Source organism: Oryza glaberrima, chromosome 1 (assembly GCF_000147395.1).
Source record: "Oryza glaberrima chromosome 1, OglaRS2, whole genome shotgun sequence".
Lineage (NCBI taxonomy): Eukaryota > Viridiplantae > Streptophyta > Magnoliopsida > Poales > Poaceae > Oryza > Oryza glaberrima.
The window spans coordinates 7,410,428-7,425,433 of NC_068326.1; the positions used below are offsets into that span (position 1 = coordinate 7,410,428).

At 41.9% G+C, this 15,006-nt stretch overlaps 2 protein-coding genes across 2 annotated transcripts; both read right to left on the bottom strand.

Annotated features, from left to right (window-relative positions):
- Nucleotides 1-1,929: 1,929 nt before the first annotated feature.
- LOC127760472 (uncharacterized) lies at nt 1,930-6,192 on the bottom strand. The gene is made up of 4 exons (XM_052284741.1): nt 5,746-6,192; nt 5,547-5,614; nt 4,005-4,126; nt 1,930-2,656 (listed from the first exon to the last, which is right to left on the bottom strand). Exons 1-4 carry the CDS (start codon nt 5,954-5,956, stop codon nt 2,110-2,112), a joined length of 948 nt encoding a protein of 315 aa, XP_052140701.1. The 5' UTR covers nt 5,957-6,192; the 3' UTR covers nt 1,930-2,109.
- Nucleotides 6,193-7,906: 1,714 nt separating this feature from the next.
- Nucleotides 7,907-8,936, bottom strand: LOC127760425 (AT-hook motif nuclear-localized protein 21-like). Its single transcript, XM_052284678.1, has one exon. The coding sequence runs from the start codon at nt 8,934-8,936 to the stop codon at nt 8,250-8,252; it is 687 nt and encodes a 228-aa protein (XP_052140638.1). The 3' UTR covers nt 7,907-8,249.
- Nucleotides 8,937-15,006: the final 6,070 nt, after the last annotated feature.

Consider the following 15,006-nt stretch of genomic DNA (forward strand, 5'->3'; position numbering starts at 1 on the left):
CGCATAGGGGAACCAAATGTATTGGCAACCATATTTTTGGACACTACGATTTGAACTCTGATGTGAACAGTACTGGTGGATAGAGTCACGTAGTACAAACTAACAGCTACGATAAACAAATTTCAATTGACACTGTTTTAGGCATCGTTGTCTTCGCTCTCTTCTAGAGCACAATTCGTTCCTAGAGCAACCAAAATATTTCCATGGCATTTTTTAAAAGAATATTCAAACCTTCAATGGCTCTATGAAATTAATTTATATCTAAATGCTATACATTTCATGAAAAAAAATGGAAATAAAGAAGGTAGATTGTAATTAGTCAGTTATAAGAAGTTACGCTGAGATGGATGCCATATAATTCTACACATGTTTAAATGCTGATTGAAGTTATCCATAACTAAGTGTAATGCAGCAAAAGCCCTCTGATTAATTAGTCGAATTATAAGAGGGCTTATTCATACTCCCCCCAACCAAAAGTTTATAGCATATTTCTTTTATCACAAAGACCAAGTAGAAACTAACTTATTTCACATATAACAAAGAAAAAATAATATGCATTCATGATTCATGCAACTAGTATTACAATGTTTGCTTGAATTTTAGTTAACAATTTAATTTAGCATTGTAAAAAGTACAAGTCCTTCATTTAAGTCTTTGATGCATATGGAGACGCATATCTCATTTGGAGAAAAAAAAACAGAAAATAAATAAGCTTTAAAACTTTTGGACGAATGGAGTAATGAAAAAACTTTTACAGGATTTTTATGGACACTTAATTGAAAAACATTAAAAGATCCCATAACATTCCTTCGTTAATCGTTATAAAGAGATCCCAGTTTTACACCCGTAGCTAGGTTATCATAATCAATTAAGCTAGCATGCACGGCACAAATTAAGCTCTAGAACAGCGCTAAAGAAAATGATGGAACAAAACGCCAATAAAACGGTCACTAACATTGTTTTGCCGTCTCCTCTCGAGTTGTCGTTCTTGCATGCGGAAATTGCTGCCACTTTGTTGGCCAAATGGAGATGGAGGCTGCTAACTAGCCACGCCGGGTGGTGCATGATCAGTGATATGACCTCTTCGCGGTGGCCTCGATGTCCACGTTGAGCAACCAATGAACATGGACCCCAATCACCCCAGCTAGGCTCCATGGGCAATTTTGGTTTGAAGCTTGTCATAATTTTGTCTTTTTTTTAAAGACAATGGATATGTAGAAATGCGATCTTGAAACTCATTTTGGTTTAAAGCATGCCATAATTTTGGTTGTTTCACGAAGCGGGTGCAGCTTAATGGGTTAGTTCTTTTTTTTTTAAAAAAAAAGAAGTCTATCCACTCAAGTTTAATTTAATTTTCTAAACTTAGCACATGTACTTGTAATTTAGTGATAGACGCTAACTATGGTGTGTGTGTTTATATGGTCACGTGTGTTTGTACAATATTTTCTAAAAGAAAAAATAGTTGTGTCAAATCTTAAGCCAACTTTAGATAGATTTGCCCCAGCTAATATTGATTCCAACGAAATGACTACAGTCTATAAAGGGTAAGAATTGGCAACAAACCAAAATAGCCCGATGCGGCGTGACTGACGACCCAGCCTCACTCCACGTAGGTAGACGTACAACACGTACGATTGTTGATTGTTCATTTACTGTATCAACGATAGCTCAGTAAAATCGTATTACCTGTAAGGTACAAAGAAATAAAAATGACTAAAATGTCCATCACTTTAACAAATCCTAATGCAATTGTCTCTCATTTTAACAAACCCTAATACAAATCTCAATGCAATCGTCTATTATTTTAACATACCCCAATATATGTCCTCTACCTTTATAAACTTTTAATGCAATTATGGCTTAAAAGATAAAATTATTTAGAGACAAATAAAATTATGAATAAATAAAGTTATTTTGAGACGAAAGGAATTATGCGTGAAATGGGAAAGCAGGCAGGCAAAACTCCTACCATCCTCTTCACAACGAATTCATCTAGTTCTCACAACACAAATGGATCAGGACAAGTTACATCAGGAACCAGCTTAACCATGCCGGTCGCTACTACTAGTAACTAGTGTTACACAGAGGTACAAATGGCAGGCAAGATCATCACCCGAGCTTGCTCCTCAACTGCTCCGGCAGTGAGGCTCCGAACACCTGGGCGAGAGCCATCTTCTGCCTCTTATTCAGCCTGCACAGCTCCAGTCCCCCGCAGGACTTGCCAGTCAGCAGCTTGCGCCCATCGTCTACAGCTTTCCTTCTCAGGGAGCACAGCTGTGCAGATGGTTCGGTTGTGATCGCACTATCGGCATCGGCTTCGGCTTCAGCTTCATCTGCTCCCCAGTCCAACTCATCGTCGGTCATACCCTTCGAAGCCTCATTTGCTGATTCAGGGGCTTCACCGTTATCGTCTTTCGCAGGTGTGGTCTCCGTGTGGCTGTCAGTCCCCCACCATTTCATAGTTTGCAAAGACAAGCCAGATGATGGAAATCCGTACTTGAAGTCGTCCATGTAGGTTGGGATGCCTTTGGTTTGGGTACCATAGGACAAGATTGCTGATCCACCCAACACATTTTGTTTTCCTGGGGGTGAGACTTGTCCTGCCTTCGAACTTCCCTGTTGAGATTTTGCCACTCCTTGAAAAGCGCCTGGTGATCTATCAATATGTCCAGATTTAAGTGTCAGAACAAATGCTGCAAACCGCTTCAATAGTGACAATAGATCATCATATGGTGCTTGATGCAGAGAACTGAAAAACCAAATTAGACTACAATAGTGGTAACTGGTAACAACAGAGGGAAAGTTGATAGCATCCAAGTGTGAAAACATAGAAACACGCAGCCTCGGGTCAGAGAGTCCCACAGAGGGATGGTCTAAACTGTTGTTGTGGTCAGGTTTACCTGGTAACCAACCCAATGTCCCACTCTACTGCCCCAGCATCCATACTCAGACAGCGGATGGTCAGTAGAATCCTGAGCAATGAACCACTACAAAAACACACTGTATGCAAGTATTGCACAAATATTTTTTTTCCAGCTGAAATTCATAAGCACAATTATCCATGTTCACAGCTCAAAGTAGCCATAAAAGGAATAATAGAACACCTAAGGGTCATGAGACCAACAACCGAGTTTAAGCAGTTAAATCAGACAAGCCAAAAGCTAGTAGCAGTAAAAGTTTACTAAGCAGAAGCTACAAGTACAATTAAAATTGTCATGTGCTTTTAGATTTATAATACAGATTAGCGACAAGAAGGCAAGAATGAGCATATCATTAACTTTTTCTATTGCACTACATAGCTTAAGTTAATGGTGATATTGTCTGCAGTAAAACGTGCATAGACTCTCAAGTTATACAGGGTCCAGAGCAGAAATCTTAGTAGCAGATAAAAAAAACTGGGACAAATTCTTCTCAAAATTAATAAGTAAATTTATGAAAAAACAGATTGTCCTGTAAATTAGTTCCATCCCTTATGATATATGTATTACTTGGCCACATATATGTTCATCACTGTTGTTTACAACATAGTGCATTCAGCATAACTTGAATCTGCTGGCAGTACAAGCTACAATCAGTCGCAATAGGAATTACCATAGGACACTGCCATAAAACAGCCAATATTACAACTGGGATGGAGTTGGACTGTAACAGAATATCCAGATCTACCATAGATGATAATTATCAGTCCAGATAGATAAGAGAACAAGGAAATGCTGGAATTTCAAGTACTACTTTCTTCACATCTTGTACTAGTTAAGCGTGATATTACACTGAAATATTCATGCGAGTAGAAAAAGCTTTGAATTATTCCATCAACTACCTCAGTATACTCTGTTGATTATCAAGAAAATAGCACTAGCAGGCAGTTGTCGTGGCTAACATTCAGTGAGAACCAAGCATGTCCAGTTAACATTTGCAGAAGAGAGAAGACATATTTATTATTGCACAGGAAACAGGAATAAAATATGGGCATCAACACAATCAAGTTAAAACGCACTACTCACACTGTTGATAGACCAGATGCGCTTAGAGCCTTCTGTTTTGCAACTTTAGATATCTCAAGAAGTCCCTTGGCTTTCTCTCTTTCAGCGTTTTTTGTGTCATCACCAGACTTCCCAGATACAAGCTGCAAGCATGAATATTTAAGAAAAATAATATAAATAATTGGATTGCAAAGAAGAAACTAAGAACAAAGCTGGGAAAACATAATCAATATGCGGAAGAGAAGACAACATGGGGTAGAAATAGCTTTCAGACTGTAGTTGTTCTATGTTTGCATGCAGAATAGAGTAAATACCATCTTCAATAACAGTTTGAACCAACTCACTATGGGCATTCGAGTAGCCATTGAACAAGCTTTAACCAATTATGCAGCTAGACAGCATATTTCAGTTATCGAATATTTACCGGAAGGAGTATTTTATTAGGGAAATTTAACTATTCGCCACTCAACAGTGATGGCTTCAACGATTTGCCATTTTACAGATGCCAATTAATTATTTGCCACTAAACAGACGTGCACTCTTAATAAAACGCCATGTTACCTATTTTGTTCACTATTTCCCGCCTAAACACAAGGATTCGCCTATTCTCCTTCCTGTTTTACCCTTCATCCTACCATGTCCTCAGTCTGTTTTCTCCATGGCAAAGGCTGCCACCTCCAGTTCTCAATCAAGGCACGCACCAAGTGCATCCCAGAAGCCACAGGTGCTGTGATTGACGCTTCTGATGATGGCCTTTTGTTTCTTAGCAGCAGTTCTGTTAGCAGCTGATTGTGGAATAAAATAATTCATCCATCTTAGTAACTAGTCAATACCAAGGAATTAGACTTATATTTCTTCGATGTCTTCGGCCTGTGTCAGGAAGAGCTCTGAATTAATGGATGATTGCCATGGCGGAGCAAGGGGTGGTCGCTATCTGTTCTGGTTAGAGGCAGCCAGCATGGGAGGACAAGGGAGGTGGAGTTTTACTGAGAGCGCACATCAAATTTAGTGGAAAGCAATGAATTACCACCTACATAATAGGGCTTCTAGGGCATAGAATCTAGCGCCTCTTTTCTTCCTTCGAAGCAAACTTCAATCTTTCACGAACATCTTCAAGTAGCCAACATCCGACATAATTCATTCGTCTCCTTGCTTACTTTTTGGGATACGCTTAATTCAACTATTAAGATAAGCCTTTGATGAGTACGATATCAGTTCCTAAAGCAGTCTACCTTGTAAATTGTTAAAGCCACCAACTGCTGCAAAATATATAAGCAAAGAGAGCACCATGTTTACATATAGGATACAACCACTGCATACTTCTCTTTGCTCAAATAGCCCTAATTAGAACAAGCATGCAAGTTCTCATCGGCAAATAGCTTTCTTTCTTCCTTCTCGCACCAGTGATTTCCTCGTCAGTTAGACATTCAACACAATCACTCAAAAACACAGGAACCAGCTCATGAAACTAATCTGCTGAATTCCTCGTCAGTTCTGACATTCAAGTTCAACACAATCACTCGAGAACACAGGAATCGGCTCATGAAACAGGGCAAAACATACCTTTCGATACGGCCACCTGACGATGCCGTGGCTGCGGCAAATCCTCTTCAAAACGCTGGTGCAAACACCTGCAAATCCCCCCCCCCCCCCCCAAAAGTTCGTTCAGCTGCTGCGCGGCCCTCAAATCGAGCCAGGCGACGGATCTCGCCCACATCTGGAGAAGGACAGAGAGAGAGAGAGCGAGGGCGGGCGGGATTACCGAGGATGGAGGCTGCCTCTGCGATTGGTAGCGAGAAGAGCTTGGAGATCTCCTCGTACGACAACGATACCCTCGTCGGCTTCTGCGGCTGCGCCTCGGAAGCCGGAGGAGCCGGAGTCGGCACCGCCGCCGCCGCCACCGGCTGCTGCTCCTGCTGCTGCTGCGGCTGCTGCTGCGGCTGGGCAGTGGAAGCCATGGGAGCCGCGCACATAACAGCGCGGGTGGCGTGGGAATCGACTTCGCGCGGGATAGATCGGGGCGCGCGCGAACCGAACCGAATCAAATCGAAGCTGACGCGAAGCGGTAAGAGGCGGCGCGGGGTTTGGGATGGGGATGGAGTGGGAGAGTGGAAGAGGGCGGGGCGCAGCGCAGCGGTGGCGGCCGGATGCGTGGGTGGGTGGGACGGATCGGATCGGCGTGCCGGCTGGCTGGCTGGGTCGATTTCGATTTGGGGATTTCGCCTTCGGTTGGTGCGCGTGTGTGGTGGATTGGATTGGATTCTTCATTTTTCTTGGGTTGGATTGGATTCTCTCCTGCCCTGGAGGGTTTGGTTACACAGACAGGTGGGCCCCCTTTAATATGGGAATAATTTACAGCATTTTGGGCCCGGCCCGGATTGGTAGAAGTCCTCTGCAAAATTTGATAAGCGAGTACTTCAGTTTCGGTCACCTACATATTTGTCGAAAAAAAATTTCCTAAAATTTTGATAGACATAATTTTAGTATAATTATGATGTAACTATACTGTAACTTATATGTAATTTTCAAAAATCTCTCCGTAACATGCTATTTTCGTGAAACGGAGGTCGTGGGAACGAATTCTCTCACATATGTGCACGCAGTGACTTTTTTCTTCTTCACTTGCATAAATTTTGAAACAAATCTAACGGTTTAAAATTATATAAAAGTTATATGCAAGTTACATTCTAGTTACATGCAAGTTACGACGTAATTACATTATAATTATACTGTAATTATATATGTTAAATTTTTAGGAAAAAATTTGTCGACAAATATATAGCAAAATTGCTTCAATTTTAGGACATAATTCTAGGTTATTTTTGTGCATATGAAAAGAGTGTGGCAATAATGTTTAAAAGACCGCGAGTGGTAACAGGTGTGATCCCCTACTCCCTAGCCCTCGTCAGTTCATCAATGGGTTCCGCTTAGGGGTGGGGATTCGGTCTAACCAAAAAATTTCGGTGTCGGTCTTCGGTCTTTCGGTCTTTGAAAAGTGAAGACCGAATTTCAGCGCAAAAAATGTCAGCACCGACAAATTCGGTCTCGGTCTCAGTCTTGACCGAAATTCAACAACATTTTCATATATGCAAAGATATAATGGAAATTTCAACACAAAAATCACAAAAAAAAATCATAAGCACTTATAAGTAAAGACTCTTATTAGGTTGCATGCCTTGAAGAAGTAGGGATGTGAAAATTAGAATTTAATCCTATTAAACATAGTGGATTGTAGGTTGCATTTAGACTTTTTTTTTTATAATTCGATCTTTTCGGTCTATTCGGTTTTTCGAGAAGACTAACTGAATTGACCGAACAAAATTCGGTTTTTCACTACCTAGGACCAAATTTCTCGGTCTTGGTCTTTTTGGTTCGGTCTTTTTCTGCCCACCCCTAGTTCCGCTGTCAACGGACACGGTTGGCATCGACGTTGATTCTGTATTTTTTTAGCAGACTCATCATCGGATGTGAGTGAATACAGTGATCAGGAGGTCAACGAGGTTACCATGTCGAAGCTCGTTGAAGCGTTGGCTCTACCCTGCTTTGTTGCTCGCACTCAAGATGAAGGTTTTCATAAGGTTATCTTCAATACTGGTTGTATGTCAGTTATTTAAAGAGTTAAATCGTCATTGATGGGCTGATCTCCACTTCTCCAGTTGGTATAATGGTTGTAGATATCCAAGGAGACGGATTTCTTCACCGTTAGTTTTTTCTCATGTTTATCATGTGTCTAATGTGATGGCTCATTTGCTAGAATACTCTTGTGAACACCTACAGGGAAAATGAATAGGTTTCCTCGTGTGTTCTCATTACCCCAGCTGGGAATGGAGGATTGCACCACATGAAAAGTGCACAGAATTTTCATTTACCATTTGGAACATATAAGTTCAAATATCAGCTAACGCATAACGTTTTTCCCCTATGCCAGGTCCCAAGGCAAATCAATCTATGCAACTCCAAGTAACCGTAATGTTATCACAAGTTTAAGTGAGAGCATCAAGTTTACTTATTTACCAGCTTTTACGGATTCCGCCTACGATTTCAAACACCCCATCTCACTGTTATCATATGTTTCGCCAATCCTTTGTTGAGTTTGTATCACATTCTTGTGGTTTTCTCCCCTATTTGGCTATTTCCTCTTCTGATTTCAAATGGCCAACCGAGGTAATGTAAGCGACATTAGGCCCAAACTAGAAAACTAAACAGGCCCAGTTTTCCTGGGCCACATAGCCCGCATCTCACTCGGCCCATTGCGTTAGACACCGGTTAGCTCTTCGCGCCCAGCTTCCGGCACAGCGCCCACCCGCACCGCTGCTGCTGCTGCTGCGGCGGCTGAGCACCGCACCGCCGGCATCTGGTGACGCCATGCACGTCGCACCCTTCCGAATTCGCGGTCTCTTCCCCCTTCAGGAGCGGCAGCCGGTCGAACGCCGCCGCGACGAACGTGGCCAGCACCACCACCACCGGCCCGGCGGCGACGAGCCCTCCCGGCGCGACGCCGCCGCCGAGCACGCCGCCGCGCGGCCCGGCCAGGAACACCGCCGCGGAAGCGCCTCCGCCTCCGGGGGCGCCCTCCGCCGCCGCATGCGGCGGTGGGGACGGGAAGAAGCACCCCGCCAGGCCCAGTATCTCCATGGTGCCGCGGAGCACCACCGCCGCGGGCTCCCGGAGCACCACGTCCGCGACGCGCCCGGACGCGCCCAGCACCAGCGCGCCGCGCCGCGCGCGGCGCGCCACCGCGGCGACGCACGACACCACGTCTCGCCCCGCGGGGACCTCCACGACGAGGGCGCGCATCGCGCTGGGGCACTCGTGCGCGATCACGGCCACCGGCGGCGGCTTCGGCGCCCAGCGGCCCTTGCAGGGGCACAGCGCCGCCTCCGCCGCCCTGCTCGGCCGCCGGAGCTTGCCCGGCGCGGCCGCCGCCGCGTCGTTCGCGGTGACCACGCCCATGTTCGCGTCAAAGATTTTGCCCGCGTCGTCACGTACTTGTGGATGCTTAATTACTGTGATTTTTAGAGCGTTTTAAAGGGCAGATGCCCGTGTTCTTCGAAGTAGCTCAGCTGTTAAGAGGGAAAATAAGCGTGATGTGTTTTTAATTGTTAAGTACTCGAACATCCTAACAAGCACCCAACTGTCACGGTGCTCATGTCCTGCAAAAACATTAAAAAACATGGACCCAACTGTCACGGTGCTCATGTCCTGCAAAAACATTTTCTGCAACATGCAAGTAGGTAAAGTACATGTTGAACTAAGCATTTGGCATGAACCATAATCATGTCAATGAAGGTGAATCAGGGCTCCCCTTACCGTTTTTGGCGTGCTTACCGCACCCCCGCGGTAACCGCGAGACATACCGTGGTTACAAAAACTGAAAAGGTTACCGCGCATGGTAACCGTGATAACCGCGTGGTAACCACGCGGTTTTGTAAACCCTGGGGTGAATCAGTGAATTGCCTCTTCTAAAATCTAAATATCCCTTCTTCAGGAAAAATGTGTTTAAAAAATTGACTGCAAAAGATTCAATGACTGAAACCATTTTGAAGACTTTGTTTGGAGGTTGATCCTGGGTGTATCTGGATCCCAATGCATTCCACTTGATGTGGTGCTGAACTGCTGATTCAATTTATATTTACCAGTTGCAGTTTGAAAAACTTGGCCATTTCAGCATTCACTGATCAATTTATCTTGCATATAATGATGCAGCAACAGGCAAAAAAGTAATGTTGTTGAATAATACTGTGGTGTGCTAAAATCAACCAATTGATTGAGGTGAACGCATACGGTATTTAATAACTTAAAAGGGACATATTGAATAAGCCTGATCTACATTTGGAGTGTGTTTCAGAAGTAACTGATGGAATCAGGATAGAACACTGAAAACAGCTCTGGAAACTAAAGAAATATCAAACCGATTACCACGACATCTCTTCTGTTCATGAATCAAGGGAGTTGCCGATGACAACATGGGACAAACCTAAGCAGAATCAGACGGCCAAGTTGGCATTGTTAAGTTCAGAAAGTGCACAACTAACTGTATCAGTAGCCATGGCCAAGTTTCATGTTTCAATAATTGCAGTCAAAGACTCAACTCGAAGTACAAACATGGCTGCTGTTAGTACCACTAATTTAGTATCCCTCCACCGTATCAGTACTTGCAATCCCCCATGATCCCTGAATATACAATACACCTGACACACTTGTTTTGATTTTATAAACCTGACACACTCGATCAATTGATCCTCCTACTGAATTTATATTGTATTCCGCATAGGCATAGCCCAATAGTCTGAACAGTGACGCGGATACTTTCAGAAAAAACTCGACACATCGCGGAGAGTCAGTAAGCAGAGACAGCGGTAGCTAGCGAGTAGCTCTTGACAAAATAGTTGCCCATCCTTTTCTTCAGACTTGAGAAGTTCAGACCAAGCTGTTCACCTCATTTTTCTTTTCCAAGCTGCAGAGACTAGTGAGCCATGTTTTTTTTCTCAGAGAAAAGAATTAAGTTTCTCTTCCTTTCCAACTCGAACAGTCGTCGACATCGCCATCACGCCTATAAATGCAAGGCAAAAACCGATCGATCCGGGTCTAGACAGACACAGAGAGAGAGAGAGAGAGCGTCTACTCGTCTCTCCAATATTCCTCTAGCTGCTTTGCTTGTCGCTTGGTGGTGACGACGACGACGACTAGTGGTGGTGGATTGGTTGGCAACTCTCGAGCCCACGTGGTTGTGGAGACCAGAAGAAATATGGGGGGCGTGAATCACACACACACACACACACACAGATAATCATATCCCGCGGTCAATGCCGTCCATGCTCTTCAACCAGCTTCCTTTCGTCACCTGTACATCATCAAAAATCTGTCTTGTATTCCGATTCCCAAGTAGTAGTACTAGGAGTAGATCTCAGCTTTCTCTTTCCCTATTGTCATCAAACTCTCCCATGATTTGATAGTCGGTACCTGATACCCCATATCTTCCATTTTGTCATGTGAGGTGCGTACGTAAAGAAGCTCCCACTAAAATTACCGCGGGCACGTTTCTAAAGCTACGAAATGGCATGTTTTTCTAAAGAATATTTCATCGTCGGTATTTTTGAAACAACTTATTGAATCCGTGTTTAACTTTGCAACATATAATACTCAACATAAATTTTACAAAACCACATATTTTACTTAGTCGTACTTAATTAATTATGCTCTAATTAGTCGGCTAGTCAACTTTTTTTTTTTACCGAATCGACGAGGCCGCCAATTTCATTAATTAGAGAAAATGAAAACTGTACAAAAGGAAATTTTACAAAAGCAAAAACAGAGCTGCAACCCTGCTGAAAAGGCTAATTACAGTGACAGCCATGCAGCGAGGCTTCTCGCACCCGTAATGCTCCACGTTTTTGCTTCCTCTTTTATCTTAGGCTAGTCAACTTTCATAAGCTGATTAACTCTATCGTTGTTATAGGAAATAATCGAGTTATAGGTATACAGATACTGACTCTATCATTATTAAGCATCAGCTGAGGTGTTTTCAACCGTGTTGGGGGAATTCAAGCTCGAACGCAAAATCACGGAGAGAGTGTTTGTGACACCCAACTCAACGTCTAATAAGGAACAAATAAAGCAGAAGATGATAGGATCCAGATCCTCTGACTTTAGGCACTAAATGTAGGGGCGTACAATAAAATAAGTCTGATGGTACAATAAGAAATTGTGATTTTGCATATATTTCCTGTAGCAACAGTGTAAAACAGTAAAATATATAGCATCGCATCACTGTTTTTTCAGTATTTTAGCATATTGTAGTGATCGATCTCGTTCGTTTGCTGCGAATCAGACAGCTAGAAACACCTCAGAGTCATGGTATTATTCCTCTGCTTATAACCCCCAAAGTTAGAGGATCTCATTCTTAAGGTGACAAGGGGCAGGGTAATGAGGATGATCAACCGAGCTGATAAAGGACCCTGTACTAGGCTCGTAGGTACAGTGTGCACGTAAGAACTGGGCCGGGGTCACTCACAAGAAGAAATTCTGCATCACTGCAAATAAGAATTTTCTTTTCTTACATTGGTCAAAAGGGCTAAAGAAGATTGATTCTCCTTGTTTTTCACATTTTCCATTCTGGGGGAGATAGGAGTAGTAAATCACAACAAAAGACGCTTGGAAGTGTCCGGTATGCATGGATTCCCTTTTGGAAACCTTTGGAAAAAGAACAGGCCTTTTTCTGCGTCCGATTTGAATGCATTTTTTGTAGCTGAAACTCCCAGCTCCCTCGCCAAGTAGCCATAGCCTTTCCCAAAGCCAAAGCCTTTTGCACTTTGCAGTTTGCACACCCAGTTTTCTTCTCCAATTAGGTGAACCTAATTGATAGTAAATCAATGATCAATTTCCATAGGCTGCATGGGCAGAGAGAGAGAGAGATGTGTTAGTTGCTGAGTAGGCACGGTGCTCGTCTGGTCTACGCGGGTTCAATCGCCGGCGTCAAAAAGCGCCGGTCCAAGAAATCAGCTGCAGGAGACGTGCGGGGTGCGTCGTCGTCGCTAACCCAAGCTTAGCACCCGTACGTGCATCTCCATCCTGCCCCTGAATTCACACTCTCTGTAGAACTCTTCATATCATAAAATAAAATGATTTCTCATGCGTAAAATAAAATTTAATACTTAAAGAAAAATATTGAACGGGCTTCGTAATACTCTGTTTTAAAATATAAGAGATTTTGATTGAATGGTAACATCCTAATCGTACGGATTTAGACAGTATTTATTTATAAGATATATATCTCATATAACCAAAATCTATTATATTTTAGGAGGGATGGAGTATCAATTATTAGGTGCAGCTAGAATATATTGAATAGATAATAAATTTATCGATTTGTTAATAAAAAGTTTGTAAGAGGTTTAAAAATCAATTTGTGAAAAAATAACTTGTGTTAGAACGAAGGAGTAGAATTTGCTAATTTTCACGGCATCTTCTTGACACAGATCGGCATCTTCAAGCTGCCCGGGTTTCCTACCTGATTAGAGCAAGAAGACTTTAATTTCCTCCTGGCTCTTGTACGTACTTACATCTGGTCAAACGACGCCACAAATATCTCAACCAGATCATCACGAGATTAATTCTAACAAGGCACTCGATCCCGTGGTTTGTATCGCGATGGGATGGATAGCTGGTTAACCCGGTTTGCTAATTGCTAATCGAAAGGGACAGGTGCTTTTATCTACGTTATCTGCTATAACCTACACGGTTAGGTTAGTCTAAGCATTAGCATAAGCCGAACAAATTAATCAACGGGGACACGTTAGAACGTACGTGCGTGCATGATGGATTGGGAGAGGTTTTCGGCGAATTTTGTTAATTACTACTCCCTCAGCCAAAAAAACAAACCCTGGATTTTCGTGTCCAACTTTATAATTTTTTTTATAATTCGTATTTTCATTATTGTTAGATAATAAAATATGATTAATATTTTATGCATGATTTGTCTTTTTAATTTTTTTTATATTTTTTTAAATAAGACGAACGGTCAAACATTAAACATAAAAACCAGGGTTTGTCGTTTTTTTTGATTAAAGGAGTAGATAATTAGTTGCGGAAGTCGCGTTCCAGGTGACTACATGAAGACCAGATCCACCAATCAGGGGATGCCGCTTCGAGGGGGCGATGCCTCCATTTTCCAACCGTATAGTACGATACGACGTGGGCAGTTCTACCGTTCTACCCTCTCTGACCCTTCTTCTCATTCTTGATTTTTCCTGTGGTCGATTGGAATTTGGAAATGAGTGGTGCCGACCCAGGAAATTTCACCTACAATTTGAGTTTAACAAATCCAGCTCCTTTGAAAACTCCTGCTTTATAATACGGGTAAACTTTTGTTTTGGCTTACATATATAGTCCAGCCGTCCCGGAACATGTTTTCATTTGAAACTTGTTGAGACTTATATTTTCTCCGTTTTTAAATAGATAATATTATTAATTTTTTCACACACATTTAATCATTCGCCGTATAAAAAATGTGCAAATATGAGAGTGTAAATTAAGCTAATGATAAACCAAGTCACAACAAAATAAAAATTATGTATTTTTATTAAGACGAATGGTTATACATGTGTTAAAAAATTAATTGTGTCATCTATTAAAAACTGAAGATAATATAAGAGTAGTAGTTTCGTGGTGTTTTTGCTACGTCTAAAAAGTCAACAGTAGTGAATGTAGGTTACTTATGAAGTTCATGTGCCGTAAATGAGTCGTGCATTATTCCAAAACAAGGGGCTAAACCATTGAGCTGCAACTTGAATCATAATTTCATTTGTTCGAGAAAATGCGAGCGTTGAGGGTGCTATCCTCGAATGGTATGTGCAAAATCAATAAATAAAGTTATTTTTAATCAGTGCTATGTATTATATATACAGTTTTCTCAGTCTAAGTCCAATAGCTGGTCTAAAAAAGAGGCAATTAATATCCGAGAGAAGAGGAATATATTTGTACGATATGCTCAATGGACCCCTACAGTAATTTTCTCTGGGGAAAACAAAATGAGGATTTTTGAGATTTTTTGATTCTACATGAACCCCTGGCTCTCTTTTGAAAAGAAAAAAAAATCGTCGGACAAATGCTTCATATTAGTTTATATTTGTACTATATATTACTATTCCATATGATTTTTTTAAGGTTTTGGAGTAGAGCTAATAATACGATCACTTTTTTTTCCCTCATCCACTAAATGACTCCCCGTATACTAAACATTTTATTAGATGCAGAGAAGTTCCGAAATGTTACAATACGCCTTTTGCAGGAAGTCTTAATATGCATCTACCACCTCTTTATAAACTCGGACAAGTTGCCAATAAATGTTGTTGGATAAAAGAGAAATTTTATGGTCCTTAAAGAAAAAATTATACACTTGACATAACTATAATTGACGATACTAAATTTTACATAAAAATATATATGATATTTCCCTCGATGAAATCATCGGCCAGATCCCCGATGCATCTCCCGACAAATAAAAGCTGCTCCCATCCAAATT